Source organism: Salvelinus fontinalis, chromosome 28 (assembly GCF_029448725.1).
Source record: "Salvelinus fontinalis isolate EN_2023a chromosome 28, ASM2944872v1, whole genome shotgun sequence".
Lineage (NCBI taxonomy): Eukaryota > Metazoa > Chordata > Actinopteri > Salmoniformes > Salmonidae > Salvelinus > Salvelinus fontinalis.
Window position 1 is genome coordinate 46,540,312 of NC_074692.1, and position 24,363 is coordinate 46,564,674.

The following is a 24,363-nucleotide window of genomic DNA, read 5'->3' on the forward strand; positions in this document are numbered from 1 at the left end:
ACTAACAGTTGGGTTAGTGTTGGGAGAGGAGAGGACTAACTGTTGGGTTAGTGTTGGGAGAGGAGAGGACTAACTGCTGGGTTAGTGTTGGGAGAGGAGAGGGCTAACTGTTGGGTTAGTGTTGGGAGAGGAGAGGGCTAACTGTTGGGTTAGTGTTGGGAGAGGAGAGGACTAACTGTTGGGTTAGCGTTGGGAGAAGAGAGGACTAACACTTTGGTTAGTGTTGGGAGAGGAGAGGACTAACTGTTGGGTTAGTGTTGGGAGAGGAGAGGGCTAACTGCTGGGTTAGTGTTGGGAGAGGAGAGGACTAACTGCTGGGTTAGTGTTGGGAGAGGAGAGGACTAACTGCTGGGTTAGTGTTGGGAGAGGAGAGGACTAACTGTTGGGTTAGTGTTGGGAGAGGAGAGGACTGACTGTTGAGTTAGCATTGGGAGAGGAGAGGACTAACTGTTTGGTTAGTGTTGGGAGAGGAGAGGACTAACTGTTGGGTTAGTGTTGGGAGAGGAGAGGACTAACTGTTGGGTTAGTGTTGGGAGAGGAGAGGACTAACTGCTGGGTTAGTGTTGGGAGAGGAGAGGGCTAACTGTTGGGTTAGTGTTGGGAGAGGAGAGGACTAACTGTTGGGTTAGCGTTGGGAGAAGAGAGGACTAACACTTTGGTTAGTGTTGGGAGAGGAGAGGACTAACTGTTGGGTTAGCGTTGGGAGAGGAGAGGACTAACTGTTGGGTTAGTGTTGGGAGAGGAGAGGACTAACTGTTGGGTTAGCGTTGGGAGAAGAGAGGACTAACTGTTGGGTTAGTGTTGGGAGAGGACTAACACTTGGGTTAGTGTTGGGAGAGGAAAGGACTCGCTGCTGGGTTAGGGTTGGGAGAGGAGAGGAGAGGACTAACACTTGGGTTAGCGTTGGGAGAGGAGAGGACTAACTGTTGGGTTAGTGTTGGGAGAGGACTAACACTTGGGTTAGTGTTGGGAGAGGAGAGGACTCGCTGCTGGGTTAGGGTTGGGAGAGGAGAGGAGAGGACTAACTGTTGGGTTAGTGTTGTGAGAGGAGAGGACTAACTGTTGGGTTAGTGTTGGGAGAGGAGAGGACTAACTGTTGGGTTAGTGTTGGGAGAGGAGAGGACTAACTGTTGGGTTAGTGTTGGGAGAGGAGAGGACTAACTGTTGGGTTAGTGTTGGGAGAGGAGAGGACTAACTGCTGGGTTAGTGTTGGGAGAGGAGAGGACTAACTGCTGGGTTAGTGTTGGGAGAGGAGAGGACTAACTGCTGGGTTAGTGTTGGGAGAGGGGAGGACTAACTGCTGGGTTAGTGTTGGGAGAGAAGAGGACTAACTGTTGGGTTAGTGTTGGGAGAGGAGAGGACTAACTGTTGGGTTAGTGTTGGGAGAGGAGAGGACTAACACTTTGGTTAGTGTTGGGAGAGGAGAGGACTAACACTTTGGTTAGTGTTGGGAGAGGAGAGGACTAACACTTTGGTTAGTGTTAGGAGAGGACTAACTGTTGGGTTAGTGTTGGGAGAGGTGAGGACTAACTGTTGGGTTAGTGTTGGGAGAGGTGAGGACTAACTGTTGGGTTAGTGTTGGGAGAGGAGAGGACTAACTGTTGGGTTAGTGTTAGGAGAGGACTAACTGTTGGGTTAGTGTTGGGAGAGGAGAGGACTAACTGTTGGGTTAGTGTTGGGAGAGGAGAGGACTAACACTTTGGTTAGTGTTGGGAGAGGAGAGGACTAACACTTTGGTTAGTGTTGGGAGAGGAGAGGACTAACACTTTGGTTAGTGTTAGGAGAGGACTAACTGTTGGGTTAGTGTTGGGAGAGGTGAGGACTAACTGTTGGGTTAGTGTTGGGAGAGGAGAGGACTAACTGCTGGGTTAGTGTTGGGAGAGGAGAGGACTAACTGTTGGGTTAGTGTTGGGAGAGGAGAGGACTAACTGTTGGGTTAGTGTTGGGAGAGGACTAATTGCTGGGTTAGTGTTGGGAGAGGAGAGGGCTAACTGTTGGGTTAGTGTTGGGAGAGGAGAGGACTAACTGTTGGGTTAGTGTTGGGAGAGGAGAGGACTAACAGTTGGGTTAGTGTTGGGAGAGGAGAGGACTAACTGTTGGGTTAGTGTTGGGAGAGGAGAGGACTAACTGTTGGGTTAGTGTTGGGAGAGGAGAGGACTAACTGCTGGGTTAGTGTTGGGAGAGGAGAGGGCTAACTGTTGGGTTAGTGTTGGGAGAGGAGAGGACTAACTGTTGGGTTAGCGTTGGGAGAAGAGAGGACTAACACTTTGGTTAGTGTTGGGAGAGGAGAGGACTAACTGTTGGGTTAGTGTTGGGAGAGGAGAGGGCTAACTGCTGGTTTAGTGTTGGGAGAGGAGAGGACTAACTGCTGGGTTAGTGTTGGGAGAGGAGAGGACTAACTGCTGGGTTAGTGTTGGGAGAGGAGAGGACTAACTGTTGGGTTAGTGTTGGGAGAGGAGAGGACTGACTGTTGAGTTAGCATTGGGAGAGGAGAGGACTAACTGTTGGGTTAGTGTTGGGAGAGGAGAGGACTAACTGTTGGGTTAGTGTTGGGAGAGGAGAGGACTAACTGTTGGGTTAGTGTTGGGAGAGGAGAGGACTAACTGTTGGGTTAGTGTTGGGAGAGGAGAGGACTAACTGCTGGGTTAGTGTTGGGAGAGGAGAGGGCTAACTGTTGGGTTAGTGTTGGGAGAGGAGAGGACTAACTGTTGGGTTAGCGTTGGGAGAAGAGAGGACTAACACTTTGGTTAGTGTTGGGAGAGGAGAGGACTAACTGTTGGGTTAGTGTTGGGAGAGGAGAGGGCTAACTGCTGGGTTAGTGTTGGGAGAGGAGAGGGCTAACTGCTGGGTTAGTGTTGGGAGAGGAGAGGACTAACTGCTGGGTTAGTGTTGGGAGAGGAGAGAACTAACTGCTGGGTTAGTGTTGGGAGAGGAGAGGACTAACTGTTGGGTTAGTGTTGGGAGAGGAGAGGACTGACTGTTGAGTTAGCGTTGGGAGAGGAGAGGACTAACTGTTGGGTTAGTGTTGGGAGAAGAGAGGACTAACTGTTGGGTTAGTGTTGGGAGAGGAGAGGACTAACTGTTGGGTTAGTGTTGGGAGAGGAGAGGACTAACTGCTGGGTTAGTGTTGGGAGAGGAGAGGGCTAACTGTTGGGTTAGTGTTGGGAGAGGAGAGGACTAACTGTTGGGTTAGCGTTGGGAGAAGAGAGGACTAACACTTTGGTTAGTGTTGGGAGAGGAGAGGACTAACTGTTGGGTTAGCGTTGGGAGAGGAGAGGACTAACTGTTGGGTTAGTGTTGGGAGAGGAGAGGACTAACTGTTGGGTTAGCGTTGGGAGAAGAGAGGGCTAACTGTTGGGTTAGTGTTGGGAGAGGACTAACACTTGGGTTAGTGTTGGGAGAGGAGAGGACTCGCTGCTGGGTTAGGGTTGGGAGAGGAGAGGAGAGGACTAACACTTGGGTTAGCGTTGGGAGAGGAGAGGACTAACTGTTGGGTTAGTGTTGGGAGAGGACTAACACTTGGGTTAGTGTTGGGAGAGGAGAGGACTCGCTGCTGGGTTAGGGTTGGGAGAGGAGAAGGCTAACTGTTGGGTTAGTGTTGTGAGAGGAGAGGACTAACTGTTGGGTTAGTGTTGGGAGAGGAGAGGACTAAGTGTTGGGTTAGTGTTGGGAGAGGAGAGGACTAACTGTTGGGTTAGTGTTGGGAGAGGAGAGGACTAACTGTTGGGTTAGTGTTGGGAGAGGAGAGGACTAACTGTTGGGTTAGTGTTGGGAGAGGAGAGGACTAACTGTTGGGTTAGTGTTGGGAGAGGAGAGGACTAACTGCTGGGTTAGTGTTGGGAGAGGAGAGGACTAACTGTTGGGTTAGTGTTGGGAGAGGAGAGGACTAACTGTTGGGTTAGTGTTGGGAGAGGAGGGGGCTAACTGTTGGGTTAGGGTTGGTAGAGGAGAGGGCTAACTGTTGGGTTAGTGTTGGGAGAGGAGAGGGCTAACTGTTGGGTTAGTGTTGGGAGAGGTGAGGACTAACTGTTGGGTTAGTGTTGGGAGAGTAGAGGACTAACTGTTGGGTTAGTGTTGGGAGAGGAGGGGGCTAACTGTTGGGTTAGGGTTGGTAGAGGAGAGGGCTAACTGTTGGGTTAGTGTTGGGAGAGGAGAGGACTAACTGTTGGGTTAGTGTTGGGAGAGGAGAGGACTAACTGTTGGGTTAGTGTTGGGAGAGGAGAGGACTAACTGTTGGGTTAGTGTTGGGAGAGGAGGGGGCTAACTGTTGAGTTAGGGTTGGTAGAGGAGAGGGCTAACTGTTGGGTTAGTGCTGGGAGAGGAGAGGACTAACTGTTGGGTTAGGGTTGGTAGAGGAGGGGGCTAACTGTTGGGTTAGGGTTGGTAGAGGAGAGGGCTAACTGTTGGGTTAGGGTTGGTAGAGGAGGGGGCTAACTGTTGGGTTAGGGTTGGTAGAGGAGGGGGCTAACTGTTGGGTTAGGGTTGGTAGAGGAGAGGACTAACTGTTGGGTTAGTGTTGGGAGAGGAGAGGACTAACTGTTGGGTTAGGGTTGGTAGAGGAGGGGGCTAACTGTTGGGTTAGTGTTGGTAGAGGAGAGGACTAACTGTTGGGTTAGTGTTGGGAGAGGAGAGGACTAACTGTTGGGTTAGGGTTGGTAGAGGAGAGGGCTAACTGTTGGGTTAGGGTTGGTAGAGGAGGGGGCTAACTGTTGGGTTAGTGTTGGGAGAGGAGAGGACTAACTGTTGGGTTAGGGTTGGTAGAGGAGGGGGCTAACTGTTGGGTTAGGGTTGGTAGAGGAGGGGGCTAACTGTTGGGTTAGTGTTGGGAGAGGAGAGGGCTAACTGTTGGGTTAGGGTTGGTAGAGGAGGGGGCTAACTGTTGGGTTAGGGTTGGTAGAGGGTGTTGGGAGAGAACTAGCCCAGACAAGTCTCTCCTTGACAGACTCACTGCGACCGCCTACCTACCTGTCATCATTCACAACACAACACCTTCGACAGGACAGAACATGACTGGACAGGTGCTTAGTAATAACCCCATGCTCCCAGGGTGTGTGTATCATCACTCACAAAACTCTCAGGGTCTCTTCTCTTTACAAAACCTACATACGGGTTGGTTGTTTAGCATCAACACCTAAAGACTTATTATAATGGAATCCAGCCCAGTTGAGTAGCTAGCACACAGACACCAGGCCTGTCGTTATTATAATGGAATCCAGCCCAGGTTGAGTAGCTAGCACACAGACATCAGGCCTGTCGTTATTATAATGGAATCCAGCCCAGGTTGAGTAGCTAGCACACAAACATCAGGCCTGTCGTTATTATAATGGAATCCAGCCCATGTTGAGTAGCTAGCACACAGACATCAGGCCTGTCGTTATTATAATGGAATCCAGCCCAGGTTGAGTAGCTAGCACACAGGCATCAGGCCTGTCGTTATTATAATGGAATCCAGCCCAGTTGAGTAGCTAGCACACAGACATCAGGCCTGTCGTTATTATAATGGAATCCAGCCCAGGTTGAGTAGCTAGCACACAGGCATCAGGCCTGTCGTTATTATAATGGAATCCAGCCCAGGTTGAGTAGCTTGCACACAGACATCAGGCCTGTCATTATTATAATGGAATCCAGCCCATGTTGAGTAGCTAGCACACAGACATCAGGCCTGTCGTTATTATAATGGAATCCAGCCCAGGTTGAGTAGCTAGCACACAGACATCAGGCCTGTCATTATTATAATGGAATCCAGCCCATGTTGAGTAGCTAGCACACAGACATCAGGCCTGTCGTTATTATAATGGAATCCAGCCCAGGTTGAGTAGCTAGCACACAGGCATCAGGCCTGTCGTTATTATAATGGAATCCAGCCCAGTTGAGTAGCTAGCACACAGACATCAGGCCTGTCGTTATTATAATGGAATCCAGCCCAGGTTGAGTAGCTAGCACACAGGCATCAGGCCTGTCGTTATTATAATGGAATCCAGCCCAGGTTGAGTAGCTAGCACACAGACATCAGGCCTGTCGTTATTATAATGGAATCCAGCCCAGGTTGAGTAGCTAGCACACAGGCATCAGGCCTGTCGTTATTATAATGGAATCCAGCCCAGGTTGAGTAGCTAGCACACAGACATCAGGCCTGTCGTTATTATAATGGAATCCAGCCCATGTTGAGTAGCTAGCACACACACATCAGGCCTGTCGTTATTATAATGGAATCCAGCCCAGGTTGAGTAGCTAGCACACAGACATCAGGCCTGTCGTTATTATAATGGAATCCAGCCCAGGTTGAGTAGCTAGCACACAGACATCAGGCCTGTCGTTATTATAATGGAATCCAGCCCAGGTTGAGTAGCTAGCACACAGACATCAGGCCTGTCGTTATTATAATGGAATCCAGCCCAGGTTGAGTAGCTAGCACACAGACATCAGGCCTATGTTTCAGACTGAACATATGGTAGTGTTTAAAATTTTAATCACTTCAATCCCCTTAGAGGGTTGGCAATTGTCTTTTCTGGGGCAGCTAAATCGTGTGTGTGTGTGTGTGTGTGTGTGTGTATGTGTGTGTGTGTGTGTGTGTGTGTGTGTGTGTGTGTGTGTGTGTGTGTGTGTGTGTGTGTGTGTGTGTGTGTGTGTGTGTGTGTGTGTGTGTGTGTTTACAGTTGTCAAAGACAGGTGCCTCTAAGGATCACTCAGATTATATTTATAGAATATTTACAGAGGAGGATGGAGGAGGAGAATAAGAAGAGAGGAAGAAGAGGGGGAGAAGGAGGAGAGAGAGAGATGAGGGAGGAGGATGAAGAGGAAAGAGAGGGAGAGGAGGAGAGAGGAATAGGAGAGAGAGGAGAGAGGAGTAGGAGAGTAAGAAGAAGAGGAGGAAAGAAGAGGAGGCACTGTTGATCAAACTCCACACCTCTCAGCAGGATGAGGAGGAGAGAAAGGAGGAGGGAGGAAAGAGGAGGAGGAGATTGAAGTTGGAGGGGAAGAATAAGAAGAGGAGGAGAGAAGCGGATGAAGGAGGAGAGAGGAGGCAGTGTTGATCAATCTCCACACCCCTCAGGAGGATGAGGAGGTTGAGAAAGGAGGAGGGAGGAAAGAGGAGGGAGGAGGAGAGAGGAGGCAGTGTTGATCAATCTGCACACCTCTCAGGAGGATGGAACACATAACTTTCTCATTCTAGCGTCTTCCTGAAGCCTGACAGTTGGAATAATCTTGACTTTAATAAAAACACCTCAATGGACTGTTTTCTAATGGGTGATTTGAGTTTAACTGTCAAAAACAATGAATATGTTGAACTATGAGGGTTTTTAAAATAGTTTTTTATATTTGCAAAACATAAATTAATTGTCAGAACAATATTTTTAAAGACAGTTAGATAACATTTAATTATTTCAGAGGACAGTTGTTTTTTTGGGAATGTGTCTCCTGAAAAAAAAAAAAAACTCAGTCAGGATATAGTCTAGGAACCTTAATCTGTCATAGATCTAACACTCCCAAACTCAGTCAGGATATAGTCTAGGAACCTTAATCTGTCATAGATCTAACACTCCCAAACTCAGTCAGGATATAGTCTAGGAACCTTAATCTGTCATAGATCTAACACTCCCAAACTCAGTCAGGATATAGTCTAGGAACCTTAATCTGTCATAGATCTAACACTCCCAAACTCAGTCAGAATATAGTCTAGGAACCTTAATCTGTCATAGATCTAACACTCCCAAACTCAGTCAGGATATAGTCTAGGAACCTTAATCTGTCATAGATCTAACACTCCCAAACTCAGTCAGAATATAGTCTAGGAACCTTAATCTGTCATGGATAAAACACTCCCAAAGTCTCCAGCAGCACCTGCAGTATTGAGGTGTAGAACTACTGGTACACCACTAACTACTATCTAACCCCTGTCTCACCCTTGTCTCAACCCCTTGTCTCACCCCCTTGTCTCACCCCCTTGTCTCAACCCCTTGTCTCAACCCCTTGTCTCAACCCCTTGTCTCAACCCCTTGTCTCAACCCCTTGTCTCAACCCCTTGTCTCAACCCCTTGTCTAAACCCCTGTCTAAACCCCTGTCTAAACCCCTGTCTAAACCCCTGTCTAAACCCCTTGTCTCTACCCCTGTCTCAACCCCTTGTCTCACCCTTGTCTCAACCCCGTGTCTCACCCTTGTCTCAACCCCTTGTCTCAACCCCTGTCTAAACCCCTTTTCTCAACCCCTGTCTCACCCCTTAGCTCACCCCCTGTCTCACCCCCTGTCTCAACCCCTTGTCTCAAACCCTTGTCTCAACCCCTGTCTCAACCCTTGTCTCAACCCTTGTCTCAACCCCTTGTCTAAACCCCTTGTCTCAACCCCTGTCTCAACCCCTGTCTAAACCCCTGTCTCACCCCCTGTCTAAACCCCTGTCTAAACCCCTGTCTAAACCCCTGTCTAAACCCCTGTCTCACCCCCTGTCTCACCCCCTGTCTCACCCCCTGTCTCACCCCCTGTCTAAACCCCTGTCTAAACCCCTGTCTCACCCCCTGTCTCACCCCCTGTCTCACCCCCTGTCTCACCCCCTGTCTCACCCCCTGTCTCAACCCCTGTCTCAACCCCTGTCTAAACCCCTGTCTCAACCCCTGTCTAAACCCCTGTCTCAACCCCTGTCTCAAACCCTGTCTAACCCCCAGTCTCACCCTTGTCTCAACCCCTGTCTCACCCCCTGTCTCACCCCCTGTCTAAACCCCCTGTCTAAACCCCCTGTCTCACCCCCTGTCTCTTCCCCTGTCTCTTCCCCTGTCTAAACCCCTGTCTCACCCCCTGTCTTACCCCCAGTCTCACCCCCAGTCTAAACCCCAGTCTCACCCCCAGTCTCACCCCCTGTCTCTACCCCCTGTCTAAACCCCAGTCTCACCCCCAGTCTCACCCCCAGTCTCACCCCCTGTCTCACCCCCAGTCTCACCCCCAGTCTCACCCCCAGTCTCACCCCCAGTCTCACCCCCAGTCTAAACCCCAGTCTCACCCCCAGTCTCAACCCCTGTCTCAACCCCTGTCTCAACCCCTGTCTCACCCCCTGTCTAAACCCCAGTCTAAACCCCAGTCTCACCCCCTGTCTAAACCCCAGTCTCATCCCCTGTCTAAACCCCAGTCTTACCCCTTGTCTCACCCCCTGTCTCACCCCCTGTCTCAACCCCTGTCTCACCCCCTTGTCTCAAGCCCTTGTCTCAACCCCTGTCTCAACCCCTTGTCTCAACCTCTGTCTCAACCCCTTGTCTCAACCTCTGTCTAAACCCCTTGTCTAAACCCCTTGTCTAAACCCCTTGTCTAAACCCCTTGTCTAAACCCCTTGTCTAAACCCCCTGTCTCACCCCCTGTCTAAACCCCTGTCTCAACCCCTGTCTCAACCCCTGTCTCAACCCCTGTCTCAACCCCTTGTCTCAACCCCTTGTCTCAACCCCTTGTCTCAACCCCTTGTCTCAACCCCTTGTCTCAACCCCTTGTCTCAACCCCTTGTCTCAACTTCTGTTTCAACCCCTGTCTCAACCCCTTGTCTCAACCCCTTGTCTCAACCCTTGTCTCAACCCTTGTCTCAACCTCTGTTTCAACCCCTTGTCTCAACCCCTTGTCTCAACCCCTTGTCTCAACCCCTTGTCTCAACCCCTTGTCTCAACCCCTTGTCTCAACCCCTTGTCTCAACCCCTTGTCTCAACTTCTGTTTCAACCCCTTGTCTCAACCCCTTGTCTCAACCCCTTGTCTCAACCCCTTGTCTCAACCCCTTGTCTCAACCCCTTGTCTCAACCCCTCGTCTCAACCCCTTGTCTCAACCCCTCGTCTCAACCCCTCGTCTCGACCCCTCGTCTCGACCCCTCGTCTCGACCCTTGTCTCGACCCCTGTCTCGACCCTTGTCTCAACCCTTGTCTCAACCCTTGTCTCAACCCTTGTCTCAACCCCTTGTCTCAACCTCGGTCTCAACCCCTTGTCTCAACCCTTGTTTCAACCCTTGTTTCAACCCTTGTTTCAACCCTTGTCTCAACCCCTTGTCTCAACCTCTGTCTCAACCCCTTGTCTCAACCCCTTGTCTCAACCCCTTGTCTCAACCCCTTGTCTCAACCCCTTGTCTCAACCCCTTGTCTCAACCCCTTGTCTCAACCCCTTGTCTCAACCCTTGTCTCAACCCTTGTCTCAACCCCTTGTCTCAACCCTTGTCTCAACCCCTTGTCTCAACCCTTGTCTCAACCCTTGTCTCAACCCCTTGTCTCAACCCTTGTCTCAACCCCTTGTCTCAACCCTTGTCTCAACCCCTTGTCTCAACCCCTTGTCTCAACCCCTTGTCTCAACCCCTTGTCTCAACCCCTTGTCTCAACCCCTTGTCTCAACCCCTTGTCTCAACCCCTTGTCTCAACCTCTGTTTCAACCCCTTGTCTCAACCCTTGTCTCGACCCCTGTCTCACCCCCTTTTCTCAACCCCTTGTCTCAACCCCTTGTCTCAACCCCTTGTCTCAACCCCTGTCTAAACCCCTTGTCTAAACCCCTTGTCTAAACCCCCTGTCTCACCCCCTGTCTAAACCCCTGTCTAAACCCCTGTCTAAACCCCTGTCTCAACCCTTGTCTCAACCCCTTGTCTCAACCCCTTGTCTCAACCCCTTGTCTCAACCCCTTGTCTCAACCCCTTGTCTCAACCCCTTGTCTCAACCCCGTGTCTCAACCCCGTGTCTCAACCCCTGTCTCAACCCCTTGTCTCAACCCCTTGTCTCAATCCTTGTCTCAACCCTTGTCTCAACCTCTGTTTCAACCCCTTGTCTCAACCCCTTGTCTCAACCCCTTGTCTCAACCCCTTGTCTCAACCCCTTGTCTCAACCCCTTGTCTCAAACCCTCGTCTCAACCCCTTGTCTCAACCCCTTGTCTCAACCCCTCGTCTCAACCCCTTGTCTCAACCCCTTGTCTCAACCCCTTGTCTCAACCCCTTGTCTCAACCCCTTGTCTCAACCCTTGTCTCAACCCCTTGTTTCAACCCCTTGTCTCAACCTCTGTCTAAACCCCTTGTCTCAGCCCTTGTCTCAACCCCTTGTCTCAACCCCTTGTCTCAACCCCTTGTCTCAACCCCTTGTCTCAACCCCTTGTCTCAACCCCTTGTCTCAACCCCTTGTCTCAACCCCTTGTCTCAACCTCTGTCTAAACCCCTTGTCTCAACCCCTTGTCTCAACCCCTTGTCTCAACCCCTTGTCTCAACCCCTTGTCTCAACCCCTTGTCTCAACCCCTTGTCTCAACCTCTGTTTCAACCTCTGTCTAAACCCCTTGTCTCAACCCTTGTCTCGACCCTTGTCTCGACCCCTTGTCTCAACCCCTTGTCTCAACCCTTGTCTAAACCCCTTGTCTCAACCCCTTGTCTAAACCCCTTGTCTCAACCCCTTGTCTCAACCCCTTGTCTCAACCCTTGTCTAAACCCCTTGTCTCGACCCCTTGTCTCAACCCCTTGTCTAAACCCCTTGTCTCAACCTCTGTTTCAACCTCTGTCTAAACCCCTTGTCTCGACCCCTTGTCTCGACCCCTTGTCTCAACTCCTTGTCTCAACCCCTTGTTTCAACCTATGTCTAAACCCTTTACATGGAGCTTGTTCTTGTGATATACAGTACTAGTGAGTGTGTCACTGCCTTCAACACTGCAACCAGGACCCTAACTCTGTGTCTTGTCTGTGTCCTCCAGCCCAGAGAGGGGAGTCGTATCTGGAAGATGCACATGGTGAAAGGTCAGGAGGGGCTGGGGATCCAGATTACGGGAGGACGAGGGTCCAAGCGCTCCCCGCACGGCATCATCATAGCGCACGTGGAGGAGGGCGGCGCTACACAGAGGTAAGACACACACACATACACACACACACACACACACACACACACACACACACCACACACACACACACACACACACACACACACACACACACACACACACACACACACACACACACACACACACACACACACACACACACACACATTTGATACTGTATGCCCACACAGGTGCATGCCTGGAGATAAGATAACACTTTTACAATTTGAGAGATGTTTGTATATTCTTATAGGTATACAGAGTGATGGTGCCTGAGTGTCAACCAGCCACATGGTGCCTGAGTGCTCTCAACCAATCACATGGTGCCTGAGTGCTCTCAACCAGCCACATGGTGCCTGAGTGCTCTCAACCAGCCACATGGTGCCTGAGTGCTCTCAACCAGCCACATGGTGTCTGAGTCCTCTCAACCAGCCACATGGTGTCTGAGTCCTCTCAACCAGCCACATGGTGCCTGAGTGCTCTCAACCAGCCACATGGTGCCTGAGTGCTCTCAACCAGCCACATGGTGCCTGAGTCCTCTCAACCAGCCACATGGTGTCTGAGTGCTGTCACCAGCCACATGGTGTCTGAGTCCTCTCAACCATCCACATGGTGTCTGAGTCCTATCAACCAGCCACATGGTGTCTGAGTCCTATCAACCAGCCACATGGTGTCTGAGTCCTATCAACCAGCCACATGGTGTCTGAGTCCTCTCAACCAGCCACATGGTGTCTGAGTCCTCTCAACCAGCCACATGGTGTCTGAGTCCTCTCAACCAGCCACATGGTGCCTGCGTGCTGTCACCAGCCACATGGTGTCTGAGTGCTCTCAACCAGCCACATGGTGCCTGAGTGATGTAAACCAGTCACATGGTGCCTGAGTGCTGTCAACCAGCCACATGGTGTCTGAGTGCTGCCACCAGCCACATGGTGTCTGAGTGATGTAAACCAGTCACATGGTGCCTGAGTGCTGTCAACCAGCCACATGGTGTCTGAGTGCTCTCAACCAGCCACATGGTGCCTGAGTGATGTAAACCAGTCACATGGTGCCTGAGTGCTGTCAACCAGCCACATGGTGTCTGAGTGCTGCCACCAGCCACATGGTGTCTGAGTGATGTAAACCAGTCACATGGTGCCTGAGTGCTGTCAACCAGCCACATGGTGTCTGAGTGATGTAAACCAGTCACATGGTGCCTGAGTGCTGTCAACCAGCCACATGGTGTCTGAGTCCTCTCAACCAGCCACATGGTGCCTGTGTGCTGTCACCGGCCACATGGTGTCTGAGTGCTCTCAACCAGCCACATGGTGTCTGAGTGCTGCCACCAGCCACATGGTGTCTGAGTGATGTAAACCAGTCACATGGTGCCTGAGTGCTGTCAACCAGCCACATGGTGCCTGAGTGTTGTCAACCAGCCACATGGTGCCTGAGTGCTGTCAACCAGCCACATGGTGTCTGAGTCCCCTCAACCAGCCACATGGTGTCTGAGTCCTCTCAACCAGCCACATGGTGTCTGAGTCCCCTCAACCAGCCACATGGTGTCTGAGTCCCCTCAACCAGCCACATGGTGTCTGAGTCCCCTCAACCAGCCACATGGTGTCTGAGTCCCCTCAACCAGCCACATGGTGTCTGAGTCCTCTCAACCAGCCACATGGTGTCTGAGTCCCCTCAACCAGCCACATGGTGTCTGAGTCCTCTCAACCATCCACATGGTGTCTGAGTGCTGTCAACCAGCCACATGGTGTCTGAGTCCTATCAACCAGCCACATGGTGTCTGAGTGTTGTCAACCAGCCACATGGTGTCTGAGTGTTGTCAACCAGCCACATGGTGTCTGAGTGTTGTCAACCAATCACATGGTGTCTGAGTGCTCTCAACCAGCCACATGGTGTCTGAGTGCTCTCAACCAGCCACATGGTGTCTGAGGGCTCTCAACCAGCCACATGGTGTCTGAGTGCTCTCAACCAGCCACATGGTGCCTGAGTCCTCTCAACCAGCCACATGGTGCCTGCGTGCTGTCAACCAGCCACATGGTGTCTGAGTCCTCTCAACCAGCCACATGGTGTCTGAGTCCCCTCAACCAGCCACATGGTGTCTGAGTCCTCTCAACCAGCCACATGGTGTCTGAGTGTTGTCAACCAGTCACATGGTGCCTGAGTGCGGTCAACCAGCCACATGGTGTCTGAGTCCTCTCAACCAGCCACATGGTGTCTGAGTCCTCTCAACCAGCCACATGGTGTCTGAGTCCTCTCAACCAGCCACATGGTGTCTGAGTCCTCTCAACCAGCCACATGGTGCCTGCGTGCTGTCACCAGCCACATGGTGTCTGAGTCCTCTCAACCAGCCACATGGTGTCTGAGTGATGTAAACCAGCCACATGGTGTCTGAGTGATGTAAACCAGCCACATGGTGTCTGAGTGCTGTCAACCCGCCACATGGTGCCTGAGTGTTGTCAACCAGCCACATGCTGTCTGAGTGTTGTCAACCAGCCACATGGTGCCTGAGTGCGGTCAACCAGCCACATGGTGTCTGAGTCCTCTCAACCAGCCACATGGTGCCTGAGTGCTCTCAACCAGCCACATGGTGCCTGAGTCCTCTCAACCAGCGAAATGGTGTCTGAGTGCTGTCACCAGCCACATGGTGTCTGAGTCCTCTCAACCAGCCACATGGTGCCTGAGTCCTCTCAACCAGCCACATGGTGTCTGAGTGCGGTCAACCAGCCACATGGTGCCTGAGTGCGGTCAACCAGCCACATGGTGTCTGAGTCCTCTCAACCAGCCACATGGTGTCTGAGTCCTCTCAACCAGCCACATGGTGCCTGAGTGCTCTCAACCAGCCACATGGTGCCTGAGTGCTCTCAACCAGCCACATGGTGTCTGAGTCCCCTCAACCAGCCACATGGTGTCTGAGTCCTCTCAACCAGCCACATGGTGTCTGAGTCCCCTCAACCAGCCACATGGTGTCTGAGTGCTCTCAACCAGCCACATGGTGCCTGAGTGATGTAAACCAGTCACATGGTGCCTGAGTGCTGTCAACCAGCCACATGGTGTCTGAGTGCTGCCACCAGCCACATGGTGTCTGAGTGATGTAAACCAGTCACATGGTGCCTGAGTGCTGTCAACCAGCCACATGGTGCCTGAGTGTTGTCAACCAGCCACATGGTGCCTGAGTGCTGTCAACCAGCCACATGGTGTCTGAGTGCTGTCAACCAGCCACATGGTGTCTGAGTCCTCTCAACCAGCCACATGGTGCCTGAGTGCTCTCAACCAGCAACATGGTGTCTGAGTGTTGTCAACCAGTCACATGGTGCCTGAGTGCGCTCAACCAGCCTCATGGTGTCTGAGTCCTCTCAACCAGCCACATGGTGTCTGAGTCCTCTCAACCAGCCACATGGTGTCTGAGTCCTCTCAACCAGCCACATGGTGCCTGAGTGCTCTCAACCAGCCACATGGTGCCTGAGTGCTCTCAACCAGCCACATGGTGTCTGAGTCCCCTCAACCAGCCACATGGTGTCTGAGTCCTCTCAACCAGCCACATGGTGTCTGAGTCCCCTCAACCAGCCACATGGTGTCTGAGTCCCCTCAACCAGCCACATGGTGTCTGAGTCCCCTCAACCAGCCACATGGTGTCTGAGTCCCCTCAACCAGCTACATGGTGTCTGAGTCCTCTCAACCAGCCACATGGTGTCTGAGTCCCCTCAACCAGCCACATGGTGTCTGAGTCCTCTCAACCATCCACATGGTGTCTGAGTGCTGTCAACCAGCCACATGGTGTCTGAGTCCTATCAACCAGCCACATGGTGTCTGAGTCCTCTCAACCAGCCACATGGTGTCTGAGTGTTGTCAACCAGTCACATGGTGCCTGAGTGCGGTCAACCAGCCACATGGTGTCTGAGTCCTCTCAACCAGTCACATGGTGCCTGAGTGCTCTCAACCAGCCACATGGTGCCTGAGTGCTCTCAACCAGCCACATGGTGTCTGGGTCCTCTCAACCATCCACATGGTGTCTGAGTCCTCTCAACCAGCCACATGGTGCCTGAGTGCTCTCAACCAGCCACATGGTGTCTGAGTGCTGTCACCAGCCACATGGTGTCTGAGTCCTCTCAACCAGCCACATGGTGTCTGAGTCCTCTCAACCAGCCACATGGTGTCTGAGTGTTGTCAACCAGCCACATGGTGTCTGAGTGTTGTCAACCAGCCACATGGTGTCTGAGTGTTGTCAACCAATCACATGGTGTCTGAGTGCTCTCAACCAGCCACATGGTGTCTGAGTGCTCTCAACCAGCCACATGGTGTCTGAGGGCTCTCAACCAGCCACATGGTGTCTGAGTGCTCTCAACCAGCCACATGGTGCCTGAGTCCTCTCAACCAGCCACATGGTGCCTGCGTGCTGTCAACCAGCCACATGGTGTCTGAGTCCTCTCAACCAGCCACATGGTGTCTGAGTCCCCTCAACCAGCCACATGGTGTCTGAGTCCTCTCAACCAGCCACATGGTGTCTGAGTGTTGTCAACCAGTCACATGGTGCCTGAGTGCGGTCAACCAGCCACATGGTGTCTGAGTCCTCTCAACCAGCCACATGGTGTCTGAGTCCTCTCAACCAGCCACATGGTGTCTGAGTCCTCTCAACCAGCCACATGGTGTCTGAGTCCTCTCAACCAGCCACATGGTGCCTGCGTGCTGTCACCAGCCACATGGTGTCTGAGTCCTCTCAACCAGCCACATGGTGTCTGAGTGATGTAAACCAGCCACATGGTGTCTGAGTGATGTAAACCAGCCACATGGTGTCTGAGTGCTGTCAACCCGCCACATGGTGCCTGAGTGTTGTCAACCAGCCACATGCTGTCTGAGTGTTGTCAACCAGCCACATGGTGCCTGAGTGCGGTCAACCAGCCACATGGTGTCTGAGTCCTCTCAACCAGCCACATGGTGCCTGAGTGCTCTCAACCAGCCACATGGTGCCTGAGTCCTCTCAACCAGCGATATGGTGTCTGAGTGCTGTCACCAGCCACATGGTGTCTGAGTCCTCTCAACCAGCCACATGGTGCCTGAGTCCTCTCAACCAGCCACATGGTGTCTGAGTGCGGTCAACCAGCCACATGGTGCCTGAGTGCGGTCAACCAGCCACATGGTGTCTGAGTCCTCTCAACCAGCCACATGGTGTCTGAGTCCTCTCAACCAGCCACATGGTGCCTGAGTGCTCTCAACCAGCCACATGGTGCCTGAGTGCTCTCAACCAGCCACATGGTGTCTGAGTCCCCTCAACCAGCCACATGGTGTCTGAGTCCTCTCAACCAGCCACATGGTGTCTGAGTCCCCTCAACCAGCCACATGGTGTCTGAGTCCCCTCAACCAGCCACATGGTGTCTGAGTCCTCTCAACCAGCCACATGGTGTCTGAGTCCCCTCAACCAGCCACATGGTGTCTGAGTCCTCTCAACCATCCACATGGTGTCTGAGTGCTGTCAACCAGCCACATGGTGTCTGAGTCCTATCAACCAGCCACATGGTGTCTGAGTCCTCTCAACCAGCCACATGGTGTCTGAGTGTTGTCAACCAGTCACATGGTGCCTGAGTGCGGTCAACCAGCCACATGGTGTCTGAGTCCTCTCAACCAGTCACATGGTGCCTGAGTGCTCTCAACCAGCCACATGGTGCCCGAGTGCTCTCAACCAGCCACATGGTGTCTGGGTCCTCTCAACCAGCCACATGGTGCCTGAGTCCTCTCAACCAGCCACATGGTGCCTGAGTGCTCTCAACCAGCCACATGGTGTCTGAGTGCTGTCACCAGCCACATGGTGTCTGAGTCCTCTCAACCAGCCACATGGTGTCTGAGTCCTCTCAACCAGCCACATGGTGTCTGAGTCCCCTCAACCAGCCACATGGTGTCTGAGTCCTCTCAACCAGCCACATGGTGTCTGAGTGTTGTCAACCAGTCACATGGTGCCTGAGTGCGGTCAACCAGCCACATGGTGTCTGAGCCCCCCCAACCAGCCACATTGTGTCTGAGTCCTCTCAACCAGCCACATGGTGTCTGAGTCCTCTCAACCAGCCACATGGTGTCTGAGTCCTCTCAACCAGCCACATGGTGTCTGAGTCCTCTCAACCAGCCACATGGTGTCTGAGTCCTCTCAACCAGCCACATGGTGTCTGAGTCCTCTCAACCAGCCACATGGTGCCTGCGTGCTGTCACCAGCCACATGGTGTCTGAGTCCTCTCAACCAGCCACATGGTGTCTGAGTGCTGTCAACCCGCCACATGGTGCCTAAGTGTTGTCAACCAGCCACATGGTGTCTGAGTCCTCTCAACCAGCCACATGGTGCCTGAGTGCTCTCAACCAGCCACATGGTGCCTGAGTCCTCTCAACCAGCCATATGGTGTCTGAGTGCTGTCACCAGCCACATGGTGTCTGAGTCCTCTCAACCAGCCACATGGTGCCTGAGTGCTGTCAACCAGTCACATGGTGTCTGAGTCCTCTCAACCAGCCACTTGGTGCCTGAGTGCTCTCAACCAGCCACATGGTGTCTGAGTCCTCTCAACCAGCCACATGGTGCCTGAGTGCTGTCAACCAGTCACATGGTGTCTGAGTCCTCTCAACCAGCCACATGGTGTCTGAGTCCTCTCAACCAGCCACATGGTGTCTGAGTCCTCTCAACCAGTCACATGGTGTCTGAGTCCTCTCAACCAGCCACATGGTATCTGAGTCCTCTCAACCAGCCACATGGTGTCTGAGTGCTGTCAACCAGCCACATGGTGTCTGAGTCCTGTCAACCAGCCACATGGTGTCTGAGTCCTCTCAACCAGCCACATGGTGTCTGAGTCCTCTCAACCAGCCTAATTTATCTTTAAAAGACACACTCCTGTCTGAGCCTTGGCCAATAGGAAATCATGTTGAACGTCACGTGACCACGTCCTCTTTAGGGACACACATTCTAATACTCATGTGTGAATGTGAAAAGGGGAAGAATGATTGTGTATTAGTGGTCAGCTACGATCTACAATACGGCCATGAATTGTTTCTAGAGGTTGTTTATCAGTAAATGGGGGCTTTCCACAAAAAATAGCCCCTTTTTGCATCCCTTTGATATTTGAAGTAGAAATTGTGCACCAATATAGAATTTGAAAAGCCTGTTAAAAATTAGACGAAGTGCCCTTTAATATAGACTACATGGATAATACAATAAGTAATTTTTAATATGAATAAAGACTCGCTAATGTACCAAACGTTCATCTTTTTTTTTTTTGACTTGTCCCTCTGTCAACCCTGTGTCACTTCTAGGAAGATTTAATCTCACTTCACCCGAAAATGTTTTCCCCAAGTTTCACCAATCGTTGTTAACTCTAGTTATTGTGTTGCCTTGACAAAGTCATATCCTAAGATCATTATTTACTTCATGTGATTAGTGATTCATTTACCCGTCTGTCCCTCATTTTAAAGGTCAACTATGTTACGTGAACTGAACTCTTGTTTTAATATGGTTAATTATTTTTTTCTTCCAAAAGAGACATTGAATATCTAATAGTCAAATCCTAGTGTTAAAGCAGGTGAGCTGGTTCTGCTGTTTCGAGTCGTGTTCTGGTGGTTTGTAGCGGATCAACCCTGTTTCCAATAGATAGACAGGCTAGAAAAGATTTGAGCAATTTCATATATATATATTTTTTTGCAACTCTCTGTTGCATACATCAAGTTTCCATTCCCCGGTCATGAGGGGATTTATGGGTAATTGACGGTGAAATCATCAACCCTGTTTACGGGCAACTCTGTTTACCGTCAACCCTGTTACGGTCAACCCTGTTACGGTCAACCCTGTTTACGGTCAACCCTGTTTACGGTCAACCCTGTTTACGGTCAACCCTGTTTACAGTCAACCCTGTTTACAGTCAACCCTGTTTACAGTCAACCCTGTTTACGGTCAACCCTGTTTACGGTCAACCCCGTTTACGGTCAACCCCGTTTACGGTCAACCCTGTTACGGTCAACCCTGTTTACAGTCAACCCTGTTTACAGTCAACCCTGTTTACAGTCAACCCTGTTACGGTCAACCCTGTTTACGGTCAACCCTGTTTACGGTCAACCCCGTTTACGGTCAACCCTGTTACGGTCAACCCCGTTTACGGTCAACCCTGTTACGGTCAACCCCGTTTACGGTCAACCCTGTTTACAGTCAACCCTGTTACGGTCAACCCTGTTTACAGTCAACCCTGTTTACAGTCAACCCTGTTTACAGTCAACCCTGTTACAGTCAACCCTGTTACGGTCAACCCTGTTATGGTCAACCCTGTTTACGGTCAACCCTGTTTACGGTCAACCCCGTTTACAGTCAACCCCGGTTACGGTCAACCCCGGTTACGGTCAACCATGTTTACAGTCAACCCTGTTACGGTCAACCCTGTTTACAGTCAACCCTGTTTACAGTCAACCCTGTTACAGTCAATCCTGTTACAGTCAACCCTGTTACAGTCAACCCTGTTATGGTCAACCCTGTTATGGTCAACCCTGTTACGATCAACTCTGTTTACGATCAACTCTGTTTACGGTCAACCCTGTTACGGTGAACCCTGTTACGGTGAACCCTGTTACGGTCAACCCTGTTACAGTCAACCCTGTTACGGTCAACACTGTTTACAGTCAACACTGTTTACAGTCAACCATGTTTACGGTCAACCCTGTTACGGTCAACCATGTTTACGGTCAACCCTGTTATGGCCAACCCTGTTTACGGTCAACTCTGTTACGGTCAACCCTGTTTACGGTCAACCCTGTTTACGGTCAACCCTGTTTACGGTCAACCCCGTTACGGTCAACCCTGTTTACGGTCAACCCTGTTTACGGTCAACCCTGTTACGGTCAACCCTGTTACGGTCAACCCTGTTACGGTCAACCCTGTTACAGTCAACCCTGTTACAGTCAACCCTGTTACGGTCAACCCTGTTACGGTCAACCCTGTTACGGTCCACCCTGTTACAGTCAACCCTGTTACGATCCACCCTGTTACAGTCAACCCTGTTACGGTCAACCCTGTTACGGTCAACCCTGTTACGGTCAACCCTGTTACGGTCAACCCTGTTACGGTCAACCCTGTTACGGTCAACCCTGTTACGGTCAACCCTGTTTACGGTCAACCCTGTTTACGGTCAACCCTGTTTACAGTCAACCCTGTTACGGTCAACCCTGTTACGGTCAACCCTGTTACGGTCAACCCTGCTACGGTCAACTCTGTTACAGTCAACCATGTTTACGGTCAACCCTGTTACGGTCAACCCTGTTACGGTCAACCCTGTTTACGGTCAACCAGGTTTACAGTCAACCAGGTTTACGGTCAACCCTGTTACGGTCAACCCTGTTACCGTCAACCCTGTTACCGTCAACCCTGTTACCGTCAACCCTGTTACGGTCAACCCTGTAACCGTCAACCCTGTTACTTTATTTGGCACTTTATAAGCACTTACTATAGTATTTTATTTATTTAAATTTCAATATCACAATGTGCCGAATACAGCAGGTTTCACCTCACAATGAAATGCTTACTTACAAGCCCTTAACCAACAATGCAGTTTTAAGAAAATACCCCAAAAACTGTACAGAGTCAATGTGCGGGGGGCACCGGTGTCGAGGTAAATGAGGTAATACGTACATGTAGGTAGAGTTATTAAACTGACTATGCATAGATTATAACAGAGAATAGCAGTGTGTACATTAGTCAACAACAGTGGTAGGCCTGATCACCGACAACGATGAGACACCCTATAGGGAGGAGGTCAGAGACCTGGCAGTGTGGTGTCAGGACAACAACCTCTCCCTCAATGTCAGCAAGACAAAGGAGCTGATTGTGGACTACAGGAAAAGGAGGACTGAACACGCCCCCATTCACATCGACGGGGCTGTAGTGGAGCGGGTCGAGAGCTTCAAGTTCCTCGGTGTCCACAGCACTAAAAAACGAACATGGTCCAAACACACCAACACGGTCGTGAAGAGGACACGGCATCACCTATTCCCCCTCAGGAGACTGGAAATATTTGGCATGGGTCCTTAGATCCTCAAAAAGTTCTACAGCTGCACCATTCAGTGTATATTGACTGGCTGCATCACCGCCTGGTATGGCAACATCTGACCGTAAGGCTCTACAGAGGGTAGAGCAGTCCCTGCCATCCAGGACCTGTATACCAGGCGGTGTCAGAGAAAGGCTCTAAAAATTGTCAGACTTCAGCCACCCATGTCATAGACTAACTCTTTGCCACCGCACGGCAAGCGGTACCGGAGCGCCAAGTCGTGGTCCAAAAGGCACCTTAACAGCTTCTACCCCCCAAGCCATAAGACTGCTGAACAATTAATCAAATGGCCACACCTTGACTATTTACATTGACACCCCCCCCCCATTTGTTTTTACACTCCTGCTACTCACTGTTTATTATCTATGCATAGTCACTTCACCCCTACCTACATGTATAAATTACCTAGACTAACCGGTACCCTCTGTATATAGCCTCCACATTGACTCTGTACCGTAACACCCTGTATATAGCCTCCACACTGACTCTGTACCGGTACCCCCTGTATATAGCCTCCACATTGACTCTGTACCGGTACCCCCTGTATATAGCCTCCACATTGACTCTGTACCGGTGCCCCCTGTATATAGCCTCCACATTGACTCAGTACCGGTACCCCCTGTATATAGCTCCACATTGACTCTGTACCGGTACCCCCTGTATATAGCCTCCACATTGACTCTGTACTGGTACCCCCTGTATATAGCCTCCACATTGACTCTGTACCGGTACCCCCTGTATATAGTCTCCACATTGACTCTGTACCGGTACCCCCTGTATATAGTCTCCACATTGACTCTGTACCGGTACCCCCTGTATATAGCCTCCACATTGACTCTGTACTGGTACCCCCTGTATATATTCTCCACATTGACTCTGTACCGGTATCCCCTGTATATAGTCCCCACATTGACTCTGTACCGGTACCCCCTGTATATAGCCTCCACACTGACTCTGTACCGGTACCCCCTGTATATAGCCTCCACACTGACTCTGTACCGGTACCCCCTGTATATAGCCTCCACACTGACTCTGTACCGGTACCCCCTGTATATAGCCTCCACACTGACTCTGTACCGGTACCCCCTGTATATAGCCTCCACATTGACTTAGTACCGGTACCCCCTGTATATAGCCTCCACATTGACTTTGTAGCGCTACCCCCTGTATATAGCCTCCACATTGACTCTGTACCGGTACCCCCCTGTATATAGCCTCCACATTGACTCTGTACCGGTACCCCCTGTATATAGCCTCCACATTGACTCTGTACCGGTACCCCCTGTATATAGCCTCCACACTGACTCTGTACCGTAACACCCTGTATATAGCCTCCACATTGACTTGGTACCGGTACCCCCTGTATATAGCCTCCACATTGACTTTGTAGCGCTACCCCCTGTATATAGCCTCCACATTGACTCTGTACCGGTACCCCCTGTATATAGCCTCCACATTGACTCTGTACCGGTACCCCCTGTATATAGCCTCCACATTGACTCTGTACCGTAACACCCTGTATATAGCCTCCACATTGACTCTGTACCGTAACACCCTGTATATAGCCTCCACATTGACTCTGTACCGTAACACCCTGTATATAGCCTCCACATTGACTCTGTACCGTAACACCCTGTATATAGCCTCCACATTGACTCTGTACCGGTACCCCCTGTATATAGCCTCCACATTGACGCTGTACCGGTACCCCCTGTATATAGCCTCCACATTGACTCTGTACCGGTACCCCCTGTATATAGCCTCCACATTGACGCTGTACCGGTACCCCCTGTATATAGCCTCCACATTGACGCTGTACCGGTACCCCCTGTATATAGTCTCCACATTGACGCTGTACCGGTACCCCCTGTATATAGCCTCCACATTGACGCTGTACCGGTACCCCCTGTATATAGCCTCGTTATTGTTATTGTGTTACTTTTTATTACATTTTTTACTTTAGTTTATTTAGTAAATATTTTCTAAACTCTATTTCTTAAAACTGTGTTTTTGGTTAAGGGCTTGTAAGTAACCATTTCACAGTAAGGTCTACACCTGTTGTATTCGGAGCACGTGTGACACGTGTGTCCCATTCCACCCCTTGTTCCCATCAGGTAGGAGACTACAGAGGTGTCCCATTCCACCCCTTGTTCCCATCAGGTAGGAGACTACAGAGGTGTCCCATTCCACCCCTTGTTCCCATCAGCACATATTTGGGTCTGCCCTGTAGTATAGACATGATATTACTACTACTACTACTACTGTTACTCTACCACTCTGGTACCCTTTGGCGTTTCTATAGTATGAATCAGACAGTCCCCTGCCAACATCTGACTGACCAACAGAGCTGATTTTACATTTACATTTTAGTCATTTAGCAGACGCTCTTATCCAGAGCGACTTACAGTAGAGTGCATACATTTTATTAAATTTTTACATACTGAGACAAGGATATCCCTACCGGCCAAACCCTCCCTAACCCGGACGACGCTATGCCGGTTGCGGCCGGCTGCGACAGAACC

At 51.0% G+C, this 24,363-nt stretch overlaps 1 protein-coding gene across 1 annotated transcript in view; it reads left to right on the top strand.

The window, feature by feature from the left end:
• Positions 1-24,363, top strand: part of LOC129825794 (PDZ domain-containing protein 2-like) — a 188,907-nt gene that overhangs the window by 108,059 nt on the left and 56,485 nt on the right. The window contains exon 4 of the mRNA XM_055885936.1: positions 11,676-11,821. Within this exon, the coding sequence (XP_055741911.1) occupies positions 11,676-11,821 (146 nt within the window). The remainder of the gene's footprint in view (positions 1-11,675; positions 11,822-24,363) is intronic.